A 19,623-nucleotide genomic window follows, 5' to 3' on the forward strand; every position below is an offset into this window, starting at 1 on the left:
TTAGCTTGTCAACAAATATAGTCGCTGATAGAAAAAATTTCAAAGTTTTCCAATTGCTCCAAGTTCGTAACACCAAATGTCAAAAGAAAGAAGATACTAACAATCCAAACTACAAAAACAAAGGACTTAGCACACAAGCTTTTACTTAAAACAAGTCACTTAAAAAAAACACAAACAAGAAATCAGGCAACCATCAAAACAAAGCTAATAAAGCAAGAAGACCACATCCTAACCAGCAACAGAAATTGTCAAACTTAACTGCCGTTTTTCCTTTTTGGGATCTTCTCAATACTTCCAAAGATTTATATTTGTGTTGTTGGGTTCTCACTTGGCCATCATGACCTTGACAAACTCTTCATAGTTGATCTGCCCATCACCATCGACATCGGCCTCACGGATCATCTCATCGACCTCCTCATCAGTGAGCTTCTCGCCTAGATTCGTCATAACATGGCGAAGCTCAGCTGCAGAAATGAAGCCATTCTGGTCTTTGTCAAAAACCCGGAAAGCTTCCTTGAGCTCCTCCTCTGAATCGGTGTCCTTCATCTTCCGGGCCATCAAATTGAGGAACTCTGGGAAGTCAATAGTCCCATTCCCGTCAGCATCAACCTCATTGATCATATCCTGAAGCTCAGCCTCCGTTGGATTCTGACCCAAAGAGCGCATCACAGTCCCAAGCTCCTTGGTAGTGATGCAACCTGCCATAGAATTCACAAGCAACTATAAAATAATCTGAAAATCATACCAACATCTTATACAGCTAAAATTAGTTTATGCACAAGTTCTATTACCATAACAAACAAAAATTGAAAAAGAATTATTTCATAACAATAGAAGTTGTAACATGGGGTAATATGTATATATTTAACAAATAAAAATAAATCATTCAAACTGACTGAGCGCCACAAATACATAGAAACTACTAAGGTAATAAGAGTTAACAATTAAAAGATGACAACAGCAATATAATAATGCTAGACATATGCATTAAAGCTTACTTCAGACAATAATTAGGTCAATGTGTGCGGATCACTGTTTTACACACGTCATGCATAGGCAAGTTACTAAAGGAAAATCAGCAAATTGTTTATATTCACAAAATACAAATTGATTTTACTCTTACTTGGAAATGTGGATTAAGTAAATTTTGAAGTTTATACTCGTTCAAAAGAATGTTACAAGTTACGTAAAGATTTATTCACAAAAAAAAAAAATTTATTTTCTCAGGTCTTTAATATAATAAAAAAAAGGCATAAGAAAAGATGTTCTATTAAACCAAAGGCAATCAAGATAATCAATGCTAAAATTTTAGCAATCAAACATTCAATGCGTTTATGAGCAGCAACAAATAATCTTTAATTTGATTACTTAGCCACAAAATCCAACTACAGTTACCAAATAGTTTGATTTAAAATACATCACAGATTCCATTACAAAAATATAACCATAATTACATGTACTGTAACTATCCGGGTCTATATACCCAAGCCGTTAGCTTACGTACTGTCCGCTTTGGGTGGACCTTGTGCCCACTTACCCCTCACGACTTTCTGTCACGTCTCCCAGGATTCGAACTTATAACATTACCCTTAAATAAGACTTATGTTGAATCCTGGTACCAATTGGAAAGACACGATAGAAAATCGTGAGGGGTAAGTGAATGCAAGACCCACCCAAAGCGAACAGTTTGGGTATAGAGACCCGGATCGTTACATGTACTCCCGACTACTTTAGAAGCTGCACTTTTGCCGCTGGTCTCAGCATACAGTCACGAGGAATGACAAGGATTGGAGTCAAATTATATTGAGTAAGAACCCATAGGATCCCTCCGTCTCATTCACAATAATCAACTTTAATTACATAAAGCATTGACCAAAAAAAAAAACCTCAAATCCAATCGTATCCACTAGAAAAAAAATCAAGTGAATTGTTAAAAAAATACAAAAACACGTATATTTACAAATTCATAAACAGGGCATCTCGCAAGGTACAGGATATCTCTAGTACATTTTATACAGATCAGACACACAATCACATGCATAGAAACACCAAATGAAGTCGAGCAATTTACAGGAATTAGATTAGGCAAAATAAAACAGAGAGACCCATATATACAAATCAAAATCAGATGAATAATATAAAACCAGCAAGTAGATCCGACCATTACAGATCAAAAAGCCCAACGAAAATTCACATATACATGCCGATAGAAACGTAATAAATCAAAAACCCAGCAATAATTCACATTATATTACAAATATCTAGACACGGATATGCGTGCAGATTCATAATAGATCGAAAAAACCTCAAAAATTTTACATAGAAAATATAAATATATAGACATAAATACAATGGGATGAAGAAGAGGGCTGACCATCGCCATCCTTGTCAAATAGCGAGAAAGCTTCCTTGAACTCGGAGATCTGATCGTCGGTCAGCTGATCCGCCATTTTCTTTTCTCCGTTGGATCAATAACTCGTAGAGGGAGAGAGCAACGATTTGTATCAAGAGGAAAAAGGAAAGTGTGGTTATTATATACAATCGGATACAAGGGTAAATAATCTGATACCCTTGCTTCTTCTTTTTTTTTACCTACGCTTTTTTTTTTTTTTTAGTTTTATTTAATTATTCCGTAAGTGATTAGACTAAGCATGACAAAATGATTCGAGTATATCCCTTCTTGCGTTGCCCGGCTTTGCATTCCTGTCTAGTTAGGAAACAGAGGCGGGAATGGGGGTAAAATGATTTGATCACCTCCATTCCAATGGGGTAACCTTCAGAATGACTGAAAAATTAGTTCTATTTTTCACAATGGCCTTTATAAGACAAATTACTATTTTACCCTTATTTTTATTATTTGTAAGATGTATCCTATATCTTTTAATTATTAGGTCTTTCAGGATTATATCTTACAATTCTTCCTAATTTCTCTAAATATTCTCTGTATTTTGATAATTCTTCAAAGATTCTAGGCTGATCGTTTTCAGTTATGTATCCTAAAACTATTCATTCTGAAACTTCTTCTTGTATATCTTTATATTTAGTTATAATATCTTCTACCTTTTTTTATTTCTCTACTAGTTCCTATGGAATCAATTCTTAGATTATGATTACAATAATAATCTATATCTAGATATATTTCTTCAAATTTTTTTTTGCCAACAGAAAATATATCTTCAGACTTTTCAGTTAATTTAAATAAAAACGAAATATCTTTCTCATCTAAATATAATTTGGGATCATTATCACTATTAGAAATGGATGTGGATGCTTGTAAAGTGTTCATCAAAATTAATCAAAACATAAGCATGTAAGAGCGAGTAAATAACTTATAGTAATCCAATAGAAGTAAACAGGCTTTCCCTCCAGTATACTTTTATAGATGATTTGCATGTACTTAATCAATCTTTTGAATCAAGTAAAAGTTTTTTCATTTGGGTCCACAACCGCTTCCGCAAAAGGCTTTTCAATTAAGGTTGCATTTCTCATTCTAGAGAACTAGCTGTGTTACCACAGACGCTATATCACAGTATTCAAAGTCTCTGTTTTCACCTCTATTCAAACTCTTTTCAGAATCAAGTTCTTACTTGAAATGAAATTTTAAAAGATCACTCACACACAAGGTGCTATGATTTTGTTAGAAATTTGTCTTTTTTTCTCCTAAACCATTCATCAAATACGGGTACTTTGGCATGGCTAACATTCATTCAAAATCAATATTTTGAAAATCTTTTAAAATCTCTATCTGTACTGTCGAGGAATCATGAGAAACTTAACGAAATCATTTTATGAAAGTTTTGTTAAACATAACAAATTTCACTTTAATATTCATAAACTAAAATAGTACATGCCTACAATCGATATTTACATACTTTTGGTACTCACCTTATGAAATTTAGAACTCCATAAGTGATTATCTTATTACAAGTTTTGCTATCTTCAAACTATCTAAATTTTTTCTGAATACAAGTGGTGTATACATATTACAAAAATTTTGAGATGTGTTTCTTCAGATTGTTTTAGAGATAAGTTGTTTCGAGATGCCTTCCCTTCTCTTCTTGCCCCCTTTTATAGAAGGTTTTGAAAATCTTATCTTGACAATTGTATCCTCCTTTCTTTTGGTGGATAGCTCAGTAGTCTTATCTCCACCGATTTCCCCATTATCTTCTTGCTAGGTAAACCTCTCCTTTTAAAATTATTTGCCTTATCTTTGAATTTGTCTTCCACTTTTGACAACTGGTAGGTGAGTGATCACAATTATGGAAACTTTCTTGCATTATCTTCTGTCTTTTAGTAGCCACAATTTTTCTTTAATAAATCTCTTTATTAAAGTAGTGATAAATTGTCACTTTTGTCGGTATCACTTTTCCTTTCTTTAATAAATTTCTTTATTAAAGTAGTGATAAATGGTCACTTTTGTCGGTATCACTTTTCCATCTTCGAATCAAAGAATTCTACAGGGAATTCTTCACTGTTGAGAGATGCTTGACTCATATCTTCCACTACACAGTATTCATAATGGTGGTCACTGTAATTTTAGAGTAGTTTGCATAGTTCTTTCGTCATATCTTCTGACCCATGTATTTGGTTTGAGATAATTGAGGATAATAGATGGTCAAGATAACATATGTCTTCTTCCTTTGTAGTCATCCTTGCATTGAAGTAAATTATATGGTTTTCAAATGGATAAATCCATATTTTTTTCTTTCTTAATAATTATCTGGGTTACGTGCTCAAATATTTCTTTGTATCATTTTACTCTTCTGTAGGGCATCATATTTATAATATCTTGATATCCATTTTTAACAACATTTTGACTGGTTGGTAAAAAATATTGGTTTGTAAGTCCCATTTTGATAACATGGAATGATGGATGCATATATTCAAGAACGGAATCCCATTCCATAGTTGTTGAATGGAATCTAATGTATATGTTTGTTGTTTTGACGATTTCAGTATATCTTTTAACAGCCTTTCTGACGTTGGCTGGAAGTTGGGCTATTTTTTTGAGATCTTTGCTGTGATATATACAGAATATATTTCCTATCTCAAAACAGTTTCATACCCAGTTGGCTGGTGCTCCTGGATAGAAGTTTATCTTGTTGTATTTTGAATAGTGGAGAGTCTTCATCCACTTTTCAATCTCCAGATACCAATCTGATAGAACATTAAAAATAACAATAAAGAATATGACTTCTTCATGGTTATCTTTTCTGATAAATTTTGCCTTATGACATATTTTGACAATATCTTTTAGGTCTATTCTTTCAATAGAAAGTTTAGATTTAGTTTGGATCTGTGAAGAACTACTTTCGCTTTTGATATTTTGAATATCTTCTTTACCAGTAATAGGTTGAAGTATTCCCTATGAAGGGGTTCCTATTACCTTCTTCTCTTTCCCTTTATTCTCGGGGAGAGCGCTAATATTTACTGATCCTTGTGAAGGGATACTAGATTTGGTACAAGTTACATCTGTCTCAAGAGTTATATTTTTGCCTTGAAGGCTATCTTGGATATTTTGAATTTGTATTTCCAAATAGGAAACTTTTATCTCAAGTATTTGGACTTTCGTCCTTAGTTACTCTAACTTCATCCCTACTGAGATAATCAGGAAGAAAATTAGTTTTTCCTTTAATATATTCAATATCAAATTTGAAGTATGAAAATCAAATTTGTATCCTGATAATATATCTATTGGTAATAGATGAATCAACGTTATTTTTCAAAAAAACTTTAACTTGAGTATTATCAATTCTAATCAAGAACTTTTTTTGTAATAAATAATTTTCATATTTTTGAACTCCTCTTTTTACAGCAATGAGTTCTTTCCTGTTCGTCTCATATCTAGTTTCAACTTCTTTGAATGTTCCTGACGTATAACCTGCAAGTATCTCAGGATAAGAACAATTCTTTTTACATTTATATTCTTTATAATTCTTTTTAATCTTTAATACTGCTCCCCAAAAATTATCTGAAGCATCAGTTTTAAGGATAAAGAAATCTTCTTCCTGTGGAATTATAAGTTTGGGCAATGCCTTTAATTCTTCTTTCATCTTTATTATATTTTCACAATCTTGTTTTTCCTAAGACCACATTATATTTTTTCTTAACTTTGGAAGAAAATAATTTTTTAATTTGGCACAATTTTCAATGAATCTTTCAGCATAATTCAATATACCAAGGAAGCTTTATAATTATTTTTTATTTTTGATTTTTTTAGAAAATTCTTGAAGTTTTTCTCCAATATGAGATTGCAATTGCAATTCTCCTTCTTTTATAAATAATCCTAGAAATTCTATTTCTTTTTTAGCTATTTCAGCTTTCTTTTGAGAAAGTGTAATACCATGTTTTTTCATAATATAACAAAATTTTTCAAAATGTTCAATATATTTATTAATATTATTTGAATGAATAAGTAAATCATCAACATATGCAATACAAAAATGAGTAATTGGTTTAATTACCTCATCCATTCTTCTTTGAAATATCTGTGGTGCATTTTTTAACCCAAATGACATTACATTCTATTCGTATTGTCTTAAAAGATTGGGCGTACTAAATGCAGTTAATGGTTTACTTTCTTCTATAAGCATGATTTGCCAAAAACCTGACTTACAATCAAATTTTGAGAATATCTTTTTATTTTTTACTTGCTTAATAAGCGTGTTCTTATTTGACAAGTAATATCCATCAAATTTGGTAACTTCATTTAGCCTTTTATAATTTATCACCATCCTGACTTTTCCTCTTTTTATCTCGCTATGTTTTCTAACCATAAAGGTTGGGCTGCTATGTAGACTTTTACTAGGCCTAATCAGTTTGGCTTCTAGCAATTCTTTTATTTGGTCTTTAAATTCATTTTGGTCATCTACGCTATATTTCATGGGTTTGACTCTAACAATAGTGTCTGGATTGGTTAATTCTATTTTTACTTTTATTTTGCCTGTATTCCATTTTTCTAAAAGATTTTCAAAATATGTTTCCGGAATTTCTTTTTTCAATTTTTCTAACCTATTTTCTTTTGTCATTTTTAGGACTGTAACTGGTTTAAATTTTTCTGTACTCCAACATCCACCACGCTGGGTTGAGGAACTCTAATGGTTTATGTCACTATATGCTATTATAACAACCTTGTTCATTTTTTGTGTAAATATTTTGTGTGCACAGGGTAATGTGAACATATATTTATCAATATATTGTGTAAATGGTGCATATTTTAATAGAAAATTTCGTCCTAATAAAATATCACATCCAATTGTGTTTGACATATATATTGTATCAATAAATACTTCTCTAAAGGAAATTAGAAAAGGTACTTGCGTAGCATATTTGTTGTATTCTATCTTATTTCCACCTGCTGTTGTAGCGGTAACTATTTTCTTTGAATTATATTTTTCAATATTCAGATGGTAGTAGATTTGGTAAATATAAGCTTATTGTACTTCCTGTATCTAAGTAAGCATGAAATTTAATTCTGCAATAACTTTTTATATTGAGTATAATTTCAATATATGGACTCATGGAATTAGTACTAATTACTCTTTCCATGATAACAATGATTTCATATTTTCGTCTATTCTTGATATGATAATTGGATTATCATCAACTGTTATTTTTAAATATCCTTGACAGATTTTATAAGGACTGTGTTTCTCAAGAAAGTTCATTCCTAGTAATACAAGTGAACGTTCAACTCCATATAATTCATCTTTATATAGAATTATTTCTTTAGTATATTCTTTCTGATCATCTCCCATAAGTATAAGAGGGAACTTTACATATTTCCTTATTTCAAGATTATTTTCCAAATAATCCTTGAATATATAGGGTTCTGGCATTTCAAATTCATTAAATGACTAACAAATTTAGCATTTACATGACTTTTATCTGCTCCAGTGTCAATGAGGACGAGAAGATTCTTCTTATATCCTTCTTGATTTACATATCTTGTTTTGATATAATATTGCGAACTTGATGGTTCAGCAATATTTAATCTCTTGATTTTGCTTATCTTAAAGACTTGTTTAGGGGGGAATCTTGCAATAAGATTATCTTCTTCTAAGCTGACACTATTTCTTCTTATCAGTTTTTCTTCATAATTAATTTCTCTAGCTTGTTTGTGAAAATCAAGCATTATTTGTTCTGGTATAGTGACTTTATGTTCTTGGTATTTCCTAGGAGGTATATATTGTGCTAATTCTTCAAAATCTTTATGTATGATAATATTATCAGTTATTTTTCTTAGATTGTTATGATGACTAGTACTAAAAACAAAAATTGATTTTATACTTATACTAATAGCCTTACTTTTTCGTAACATTTTTAAATTCCAATTCTATAATATAGATTGAAACTTTGGTTAATATTTTCATCAATTAGCGATATTGCATAATTTGGTTTTACCGTAAATATCATCTTTTGATAGAATAAGTTTCCTACAACTGCTCCTAATAGAGCATCTACAGGATCTTGTAAGATTCTGTTGTCTATACAGTATATTTCTATTGGTATGTTCATACCTTCTCTAAAGAATCATTTTATCATTATCTGGACTCCTCCTATTTCAACATATTTCAATTTGTTTCTTATATTTTCTGAAATTTTGGATAACTTTTGTTTTACCCATTCTTTTGTAATTATAGGAATTCTTGCTTTTCGTATAGTATCTTCTATATTGATAGACATTTTTTTATAATTCATACTTACAATTATTTTATTTACTCTTGGTAGTATTTCTAAAAATCCTTATTGGAATACATCTTTTTCTTATAGGTCTAATATTTTCTTGGTTATTTCTTTGTATTTTTTAATATCAAAGGTAATTTCTTAATTTATACCTTCTATCGAATCTTCAACTTCTTCAATTGTTTCTACCTCTATTTCTAGATCTGCTTGTTGTATCTCTTGATTCATATATATTATCTCCTCAGAATCTTCCTCTGATGAGAATGTATCTAATTCATAAATGCTACTGCATTCACTATTTAAATTTTCAAAGTATTCAATTGGCTCTATTTCACTATCTTCTTGTAATTTTTCATAAATTCTAAGAGTTTTTATATTCTGTTTATCTTTCTTTTTAGGACATTGTGGGGGCAATATGTCCTTCTTCATTACAGATGAAACATTTACATTTTTTAATATTTCTTGGTCTGGATTTTTTATTCCAATTTCTTCTTTTAAAATATTTCTTGTGTGGTTTAAAATTTCTTTTCTTAAATTTTTTGTAGTTTTTGAATGTTCTTTTATATTTCTTATATGGTTTATATTTCTTTTTATGGCATCCAAATTATTCAATTTGACCTATATCTTTGTAACAACACAAATAATTCTTTCTTATTTTGTATGCTTTTTTACTCTTAAGAGCTTTTCTGCACCATGAGCCTATCATTCTTTTTGTAAATTCAATCCTACTTCCAAGACTATCTATTTTTACTCATTCCTCTTCTCTTAAAGGTAGTAATTTCTCATATTCTTTTAATAACTTAGTTCCTCAGGGAAATGGTAATTTTATAAAATAAGACCTTAGTATAGGTTTATTTTCTTGATAATCTCCTTGGTTTAATATATAGTATAATTCTTCAAATTTACATGTATATCTTTCTAATTCACACGTATCACATATCCTTAAATTTTTCATTGCTATCATTCCTTCATTATATTCATCTTGTTTTCTTTCTTCTTCATTAGAAGCATATCTATCTCCCAAGAACTCTGTTCTTAAAGCTTTTTCAAACATTTTTAATATTTATTGTATATTTTGATCATTTAAACTGTTCCTATTATCTAATACTTTAGTTCTACATTCTCCATACTTTATTCTTCCTTTAGTAGTTTCTGGTAACTTTCTCCACCATTCAGAAACAATTCCTCTAAATGTTTGTTCTATATATCCAAAAGTTGTATATGTCTCCCATTTATTAAATTGTATTGCTAAGTCTGTATTTTTCATCCATGTTTCAATAACTGTAGTTTTACGTACACAGTCTAGATCTAACCATATTCCCGTTATGTGGATTGGTTCATTGTAAGATTTCATTGAATTTGTTTCTTTTATGGACTATATTCTTATATTTCCAGTGTATCTTTTCTGTGTTTTCCTATATTGATTAATACCTTCTTTAAGAGGTATCATAGTATAATAAGGATAATCGTATTCTTCATCATTACTGAATTCTATTTTTATATTTTGACTTGTTAATGGATTAGTGTTCATCTTAGTATTTTCCATTCTTTCAGTTAATTCTTCTAACTATTTTTTATATTCATCATACTCTTCACCAGTAGATTCTAAGAATTTTTGTTCTAGTTTTTCTACATCTGTAATCATATATTGATTTTCTCCATATCTTTTCTCTTTATTATTTTCTTTTTGTGTTATCCTAAATCTTGGGGTGGATTAATTATAATCATATCTTTTCCTTTAAGGCTTTTATCTAAAAGAGCATTTCCTACTTGTAGATTATGTTCTAAATTCTCTAGTCTTTTATGTATATCCTCAAAGTTTTCATTTGTAGTGTTTTTAGGTAAGTAGGGATAACTTGATTTTTTATATTTTTCAACTTTTTCCAAAAATTTTTCAATTATATTTTCTTTATCTACCATGCTCGTTATAATTTTAGGTTCGTAACATGACTCTGATACCATTTCATCGAAGCGTGCAGCAGATGGGTTAAGATTTTGAATCCAATTAAAATCTTCATAAGTATTTATAAGATTACAAAAGAATTTATAAAATTCACTATCTTTTGTTAAAACCTTTTCTTTAATAATTATATTTAATTTGTTAATTTTTCTTTTCAATTTAAGAATTTGTTTGTATATATTATTTTCTATTTTGATTGCTCTATTATCTATATAAATATTTTTATATTTTAATTTTGAATCTAAATATTCTGTAAAGAAACTTTTCAGATCTTCTGTTAAATAATTTAATTCATTATCTGTTGTATTTCTTAGATCAATAAAATTTTGTATAATTTTTGGGTTTAAATTTATTAAAGATTCATGATCTATATTTCTTTGGGGACCTAATCGAAGGTTTTTATACATTGTAATGGCTTTGGTTGCAAATTCTCTATGAAGGGTATTTTTGGAAAGATTATTGTTCAAAGGCTATTTTTCAAATGATTATATTTTTTGGCCTAATCTCACAATTTGCTATTCTATTTAGGCTATTAGCAGGTATTTCCTCCATTCCAATCTAGTGTGTCTAATCTTGAAATGTTGCATGTCAGGAAATAAGTTTGAACAAAACTCTCGAATCGGATCGGATCGAATCGAATCGAATCCAACTCGAACTAAATTAAATTGAATCGAGTGATTCTTCTTAAATTAAATACCCGAACGGGTATTTGAATCGAGAATCGATTATCGAACGGGTATTTGAATCGAGATATTCTAAATCTCCCTACTTTTTTACTTTATTTATTTTAAAATCAAATCATTTTATTTTTAAAATAAATTTGCTAACTAATTAATTTAGCTCAAACCCAAAAATATGATTTTAGTACCTCTAATTTTCAATCCAAACACAACTTAATCAAACTGTCCAAAGTTTTACCCAAATATATTATTCTACAATATTGTCATTTTTACCAATCTGAAAATTTGAATTGAAGCTCGATTGCACCTATCTTAATTATTGTGAGCTCACTATCTTTTTCTTTCTATAATTTTAACAATCAAATCTATAAAGAACTCAATAAAGAGGTATGCAAAAGATACGTAAGATTGAACTGCGTTATTTTATAAGAGCTAAGATTGAATGTCTCATTAATTGAATTAATATAATTTTGTAAATATTAAAATTTTTAGCCCTTGTTTGTTTTCCATTATTTGGTCATTAAAATGAAAAGTATGACCGTTATCCATCATATCAAGCCACTATATTTGAATTTCTGAGCATGTTTGGTAGATATTTTAATTCAATTAACATTAATTTTTTACCGTTATTTCACTATTTCAGCTGTCATTTTTGAATTATTCTCTCACATGTAAGACCAACTTTATCTCTGACAGTCAAAAAATCAATTAACAAAATTCCTACCAAACAAGCACTCTATCTCTTGTGTTGGGCTCGTAACGACTATATTTTTCATTCTCATTTTTACATTAATGGAAAACAAACGGGGCCTTAATTATAGTACGAAACTCGAGAACCGAATGTAATCAAATCCGAACGATTCCATAATTAAATTTGGACCCAACTGTTCCACTTACTAAATGCCCGAAAATTCGTATCCAGTTCAATTATAACGAGAATCAAACTGAACTAGATCATATCTAGCCCTATTAGGAAATTGAGATGGGACAACGGCAAAATGATATGATCATGTCCGTCTTACATTGTTCCACCTCAAATTCTTATCTGTCGGGAAATTGAAGCGGCGTGAAAAGGATGGTCTTCGCCCGGAAACCAACCTCGACTCTTTTTTTTCCATTTTTATTTTTAATTCAAATCGTCATAAAAACAAATACACGACGATATTTTAATCCCCTCCCTAACATGCCTCTTAATAATCCTCCACGGAAAGGAGCACAGTCACCCGCTCTATTATCATCCATATGTTGAAGAAAGAAACATAAAATAATTCAGCCGTCATTTTTAATCTATTGAAACCAACATTAAGAGCATGTTGAATTGTTTATATTTAGGCCTTTGGTGTTTTTATAATGGTGAGAAAGGTTATAATTTTGTTCTTTTATTAAAATACACTTTCTTTGTACGTCTAACAGGGACGGATCCAGGTTTGAATCCAAGACCATGCTACAAAATTTCAAATCGAGCTACTACGCGGAAAAAAAAATTTACACATAAAAAACTTATTTTTTACCAAAAAAAAAAAATAAAATAAAAAATACCTTAAAAAGAAAGCTCTTGGACCTGAGGGAGGAGGGGCTACAACCCATCCCAACCCCCCCCCCCCCCCCCCACCTCAATTCGTCTCTGACGTCTAATTTTCTAGTTAACTAATAGAAAAATGGATGAATTCCATCAATTTATCCCCTAGCCGTATGCACTTGAAAGGTTTGGGACCATGGATGCAACAGATGAAATATTACAACCTACAAAGTGTAGAAATGCTTGGAACCATGATTGCAATTATCCCAGATTTGAATTATAGAAATTAAACTTGCCAATCTCCACAAGCAGCAACATATGATGTATACTGTTGACCTATGATAAAAAAAAAAAATTATGTGACAAATTTGTTATCGTGACAACGAAACACATTATATAATTGCACAAAAATATATTCTTCATCTATCATTGACAATAAATTGAACTTAAGCCTCAGTAAACTTGAAATCATAGTTTAAATAATTTTATTTTGTCAAAACAAATCATACAAAAACAAAAGGAAAAATAAAAACTAAAACCTTCTTCCCCACCGCCTCCCTAAATCAATAAATATTTCATTATTTATTTCTACTGCATCTTATAACACTAGAGCCTCGTTTCGACAAAGTTATACTATACTTCAAAAGACTCGACTTTATTATTTCGGGTACTCGAGTATAGCATGTTTAGTTTATGAGACTTGTCATCTCATACTATACTATCGGGTTGGTATATAGACTCACAAAAAGGGTCAATTTTCTTGAAATAGAGCTTTTGGAGATTGGTTCATTTGTAACGTACTAAGAAATACATTTATGAAGATTCGTAATTGGATATCGTTGGAACAATTATTTGCGCCCTCATCTTTTTAACTCAAAAAAAACCATGGCACCAAATAAAGGTACCACTTCAGGCAATACACCTCATTAGAAATATCAAATTTCAATTCAAATATTTTCCTAAAGAGTGTATACATTTTATTTTTTTTATTTATTTTCAATTCCAGAACGATTTTGTTCCTACATTACAACCAAACAAGGAGAAGTATTACAAGTCACTTGTGTCATGGGTATGTTTCGTCTATTTCACCAAACTTGAATTTTAATTTTAATTTTGTTTGTTTAATTAATAGATAGTGACAAATTTGACAGAATTTGCAAAATACTTATAAAATTCATGATTCAACTTATATTTTTGAGAAAGACAATTTTATTCCTAAACAATATTGTCAAATCTCATGTTTTTGTTTTAAAAGGTGAATCCGTAGTGATAATCGATATATATTGGATTTATTCTATGGGTCAAGTCATAAAATCTATTTTCTAGGTTACGAATATTATCGATCTAAGTGAAAAATTCCAATAGTTTGAGGGACCAATAAATCATTTGGGAGCCATTACATGTTGCAAATAATTTATTATCGGACTAATTATAAGTTAGAAATTCGTTATTGAGGTTTCGAAGCCTTATTGCAATTCATTAGAAGTTTGAGATCAATATGCAATTTAACGAATTTCTAGGGATCAAGGTGGAATTTATGAGGAAGTATATTTCTGCATTATTCCTGATTTGGATATTTTTTGTTGATTGGGCTTTATAAATTTTAAAAAAGGATTATGTTGAAATACACCCACACAGATTTATCAATTTTTCAATTCAAAATCTTGTTTAAAATTTTTAATGTTAATAAATAATATTATAAAATTAAATTAATCTGTCTATCCATCCCACCCCACACCACTCACCAAATTTCATTCCAAACCCTAATTATTTTCCATTTATCCTCTCTCTCTCTCTCTCTCTCTCTCTCTCTCTCCCCCCTCATTCTTTCTCTATTTTCTCCCTCACACATGGAACAATGTGTTGGCGCCATCGAGAGATGAAAAGACACCATCAAAGACGTCGACAAGCGACGCCCACAGATACTTTGACGCAATGCGCAACAATGTCGCAGTGCCTGAGTGCAACAACACACCTAAGATGATAGTAGTAGTGCACATGGTTGTGGTAAGGTGGCGTGGTTTTTGGTTGGTGAGGGTGGGGTTGGTGTTTGTAACCAATTGTTAGGGTGATTGTGATCAACAAAGTGGATATTTGTGACCAATAAATAATATGTATAAATAAATGTGAGGTTGTGATTTACAATTTTTTAAGTTGTAATTAATTAATTTAATAATTTGTAACCGTAAAATAAGTTGAGACCTATAAATTTGTTATTTGTGACTTATAAATAATACGTAACCTATTAATTTGATATGATAGATAAATACATTGTAACTTATAAAATTTGTGATTGAAAAATAAATTTTGACATATAAAATTTGTGATTTACAATAAATATATTGCATGACTAATTAATTTGATAATTTTTTATCGATAAATATATTGTGGCCTGTAAGTGCGTAATTATGACCATAAATTGTATAATTGTGAGATTAACCTATTTATTTAATAAAATATATTTTATTAATTATTTTTAATTACAACCTGATTTTTAAATATTTAAAACTAATTTCTTAAAAATGAAATTGTATTTGGTAACCATCTTTCGAGGATCATTTTAAACAGATCGGACCCATAGAACCCAGTCAAAAACCTAGAGCCCATTCTAGCATTTATCCATAGCTCATTATCAAGCCCGTGTAGTAATTTCAGCCAGCCCATTATTAAATCCAGATTTTAGAAAATATTTTATGTTAATTATTCATATTTTGATTTTAAAGTGAATTCATAGTTCCCAGATATGCAAAGTTCAAGATTACCAAAAAAGGCAGAGAATTATTTTCTCTCTATTTAATTTAATGCATTTAAAAAATGACAACACCAACTCTACCTCCACCTCCAAGCACATGCACCAACACTACTCGTAGCTATTCTTTACAGTCGTTCACTGCGACAATCGTCATACGTGACATACATATGATATGTAGTTATTTGATACAGAAGTCAATAAAAAACTGTCGCATTAGTTATCAAACAATTAGTTGTCATGTATATGTCATATAGGACGATTGTAGCAGTGAGCGATTGCGAATAGTATTATCCTTTTTAAAATGAAAAAAATTGAAAAGTTGAAAGGGAAAAAAAAAAATAATCTGCGCATAGGGTTTCTCTGTGGGCATGTTAAATTCGATTGAACTGGTCGAAACTCACAAAACTAAAACAAGAGCAGTGAAAGAGTTGGAGGTGGTGTTGGTGGCAAAGATGACATTGTACAATATGATTTTATACTAGAAAACATGTCATCGCCCTAGTCTTGCTGTCGATGTCATCACCAGAGGCGAACATACTTGATGTCGTGTGGGATCAAATGACCTCGCAAAAAAAAATTTTGATTTTGATTTTGATTTTTTTTTCAAAATTTCTGTAGTTGCCATTATTATCCCTGACTACTCACATTTACAGACTACGGTTTACTCTATTCTTCCATAAAAAAAATAATAAAAAAAAACCTCCTCCAATCTTCAATTTCAATCTCCATTCTTCAATTAGGTATATAACTTTTATGTTTGAAGTTACAGGTTTTAATGCTTATATTTGATCTTCTCTCCTTTGTTCTTTACTTTTATTTTTTTTCCACCGAAATCTGTTTCTCCTCGTTTGTGTTTGTGTTCATGTCGTAATTGGATTTAGGGTGGGACAGATTGAAAACTGCAAAGTTCAGTTTGTAGGTCCTACTTGTATTTTTTTTTTTTCTCTCTCTTTCTCTCTTTTTTTTTTTTGGTTGAATTTTGTTTATCATCTGCAGTAGGGGTGCAAAGAGGGATTTTAGTAAGGTGATATTTTTTTTTTTAAATAAGTATTTTAGTACAACGATATTGGAAAGAAAAAAGGCGACGAATAAGCTAGTAGTTGACAAGGCCATTAATGATGATAATTTTGAGGTGGCTTCCCACCTTGATACTTTTCCACAGCTTTTCCATAGAGATACCATCACAATTGAGGTTCAACTTTGTTCATCATATATGATATTTGATTGGAAATAATAAGTGAGTTTTTTTTTTTCCCATACTATATATTTGATTTTGTGTGATTTTGAGGGTTGAATGTAATTGGGAAGTCAAGGGTGTTGTTGAATNATTTGATTTTGTGTGATTTTGAGGGTTGAATGTAATTGGGAAGTCAAGGGTGTTGTTGAATTAGAGAACTTGCAAATCAAAATTGCAAGCATGGACCAAACGTGATTGAATACAAACATGGAACTTATAAGGCAATATTTTTTACCCACTAACTAGGACTCCCCTAAATCCGCCACTGAAAAATACCACTATAGGTGGTACATATCTCATCAGAAATTTTAAATTTTGAATTCAAAATTTACCCTAAAAGCCTGGACATTGGTCATTTCGTCCAAAATGTCCACATCTTTAGAGTCTTATTAGTAGCTTTGACAAATCCAAAAAGGTCCCACATTTTTTTATTTTTTCTATCTTTTTCAAATGAATAAAGCTTGTTTGCCATGGCCAATGTGGCCCGGACTGGCAATGCCGAGGACCAGCTGTCCCCGATGATAGGTGGCCCTGGCAATGTAGCAAGTTTACAAAATCATGTACGTTATGTATCCCAAATAATACTGATATTGGAGGTTAAAATGCTCACATAGATGGGAAAAATTTAATGTTTGCAATTAGAAGTGGAATTGAGATGGTCCAGCATAAATCTTTTGCCAGATGCATTACATCATGATGGTAATCAAAGTGCACAGGGAATCATTTTTTTTAAAATCTGGAATGTCCATTTCTAAGTGCTCGTCGCTTTATCATTTTAGAATAGAATGAACTTGAGATGTTGAATATACTTTATGCACTAATTCCTTAATTAATGAATACTGACTATGGGTTCTACCTATGGTCATCACCAACAACAAAAATAACGGGATTAATTGAACATACACTTGAAACTTTTGTAGCATCTCGAATTAGAAGAGATAATTTGACTTTTTTTGAAGTTCCATTCAAAATTCTCGGAATCCTCTCGTAAAATTTGGTTGATCTTTACTAGAGTCGTTAAGAAAAATATAAAGTCAATTTACCAACATTTATTGGAATACTCATTGTAATGCCACTATTGCAATCCAAAGGGGCANGTCGTTAAGAAAAATATAAAGTCAATTTACCAACATTTATTGGAATACTCATTGTAATGCCACTATTGCAATCCAAAGGGGCACGCAAATTTGTCAAATTTAATATACTAAACACGTCATATTCTTATCACATTTCTTGTGTTTTTATTTAATGGCTGTCTGGATAAGTCTAGTACTCAAACAAAGAAGTCAATTTCTTGCAAGTAAAATGTCACATCTAATAATGCTCATGGCATGGAAACATTATATTTTGGGTTTTGCTAGAAAAACAGGGCCGGCCTCCCTGACAGGAACCCTAGGTCCCTAGCCTTGCTGTCAGCCTACCTGTTACTTCAGCAAAACCCTTATATTTCAACAATAGTAATATGGAACGTTATACAAAAAATAATAATTTATTTTCCAAATTCAATATTTAATTTTAAAAAGTTATATATTTATTGGTGGTGTGATGTGATGTACCTGAAATTGTAGGCCTCGTGAATCATATTTATAGGTTGTTTGTACATTATTGAACATAACTACGATATCTTCATCACTATGTGTCTCCTGAAAAATGTCTTATTGAGAATTTTTTTTTTTGAAAAACTCTGCACCAAAACGACTCATATCCTGTTTGTGCCTACATCCTGACTTGGTTAACTGCCATACATTTAGTAATGTTCATATTATCCCAAAATTGTGGATTGTCATCCATCATTCACCATGCAATCCCCAAGATCCATGCCACCAAGATCACTCTCAGCCCTGGAGGTTAAAATCAGGTTTTTAATATATTTTGATAAAAATTATGAAATGTATGATTGAAAAGTTGTCGGTTCTATAAAATGTGTGGTGAAAATTAACTATTAACTTTCGCTTTGATTTAAATCATATTTTTTAGCGGTATGAAACGAGGGCTTACGGCCCTGATATTTTGGGGACCTTATGCCAATTTTTAATCGAGTCCTATATTTTGAGTCTCCTTGTATAGAGTTTTAGCTTGTTTCATGGAAATTAAACCCTTCTTTGAGCCTAATTTTTTCATCAAAATACATTTTTCAATAATAATTTGACACTATTTCAAGCACACATTTTTCAATAAAAATAATTTTACATGCAAACCTGAAACTTTTTCTTATTTTTTGACCACGCATTATTCATCATAACAATATTTTAAAATGTATTTTTTTAGAAAAATAGGACTCAAACAACTCCTAAAATCAAAATTTTAGTAGATTTTGATAGAAGTAAATAAAATATGTGGATTTAAAGTTTTGGAACCCATAAAATATATGATTAAAATTAATTGTTGATTTTGACTTAGATTAAAATCTAAATTTTAATTGATACCAAATAATGGCTTAATATAATTATAAAGAATCCAACACAGACAACTAAGCCCAAAAATTTGAAGAGAAAATTAACAAAGTGTCAAAATTCAACTAGCGATACAAATTACAAATAAAGTTTGGCAAATAGAATTACAATGAAATGGCAAATGGGTATGCTCGTTTGTATGATTATTTTCTCACTGCAACTATTTCAAACAAAATTGATTATACATTTGAGTGATTATGTACAAAATTGAAGAATGTGACTGCAAAAGATATTATAACAAAATAATGAAAATGATCATCATATACAAGCGAGTTTCTAATTTTATATTAATTTATAAGAAATTAACTTAAAAATAAGAAGTATCTGTATGAATAGG

The 19,623-nt window shown here is 30.3% G+C and overlaps 1 protein-coding gene across 1 annotated transcript; it reads right to left on the reverse strand.

Annotated features, from left to right (window-relative positions):
- On the reverse strand, positions 1-2,584 carry LOC111397363 (calmodulin-7). Its single transcript, XM_023024253.1, has 2 exons — positions 2,375-2,584; positions 1-698 (listed from the first exon to the last, which is right to left on the reverse strand). The coding sequence occupies exons 1-2, from the start codon at positions 2,448-2,450 to the stop codon at positions 325-327; spliced, it is 450 nt and encodes a 149-aa protein (XP_022880021.1). The 5' UTR covers positions 2,451-2,584; the 3' UTR covers positions 1-324.
- Between the last annotated feature and the right edge of the window lie 17,039 nt (positions 2,585-19,623).

The sequence above is a fragment of the Olea europaea genome, chromosome 7 (genome assembly GCF_002742605.1).
Source record: "Olea europaea var. sylvestris chromosome 7, O_europaea_v1, whole genome shotgun sequence".
Taxonomy (NCBI): Eukaryota; Viridiplantae; Streptophyta; class Magnoliopsida; order Lamiales; family Oleaceae; genus Olea; species Olea europaea.

What these genes read in the sequence shown, in the direction of transcription:
- LOC111397363 (XM_023024253.1), bottom strand. Translation starts at nt 2,450, where the DNA reads ATGGCGGATCAGCTGACCGACGATCAGATCTCCGAGTTCAAGGAAGCT. An exon ending in ATTTGACAAGGATGGCGATG is followed by an intron (nt 699 to 2,374) that starts GTCAGCCCTCTT and finishes ATTCTATGGCAG; the next exon opens with GTTGCATCACTACCAAGGAG.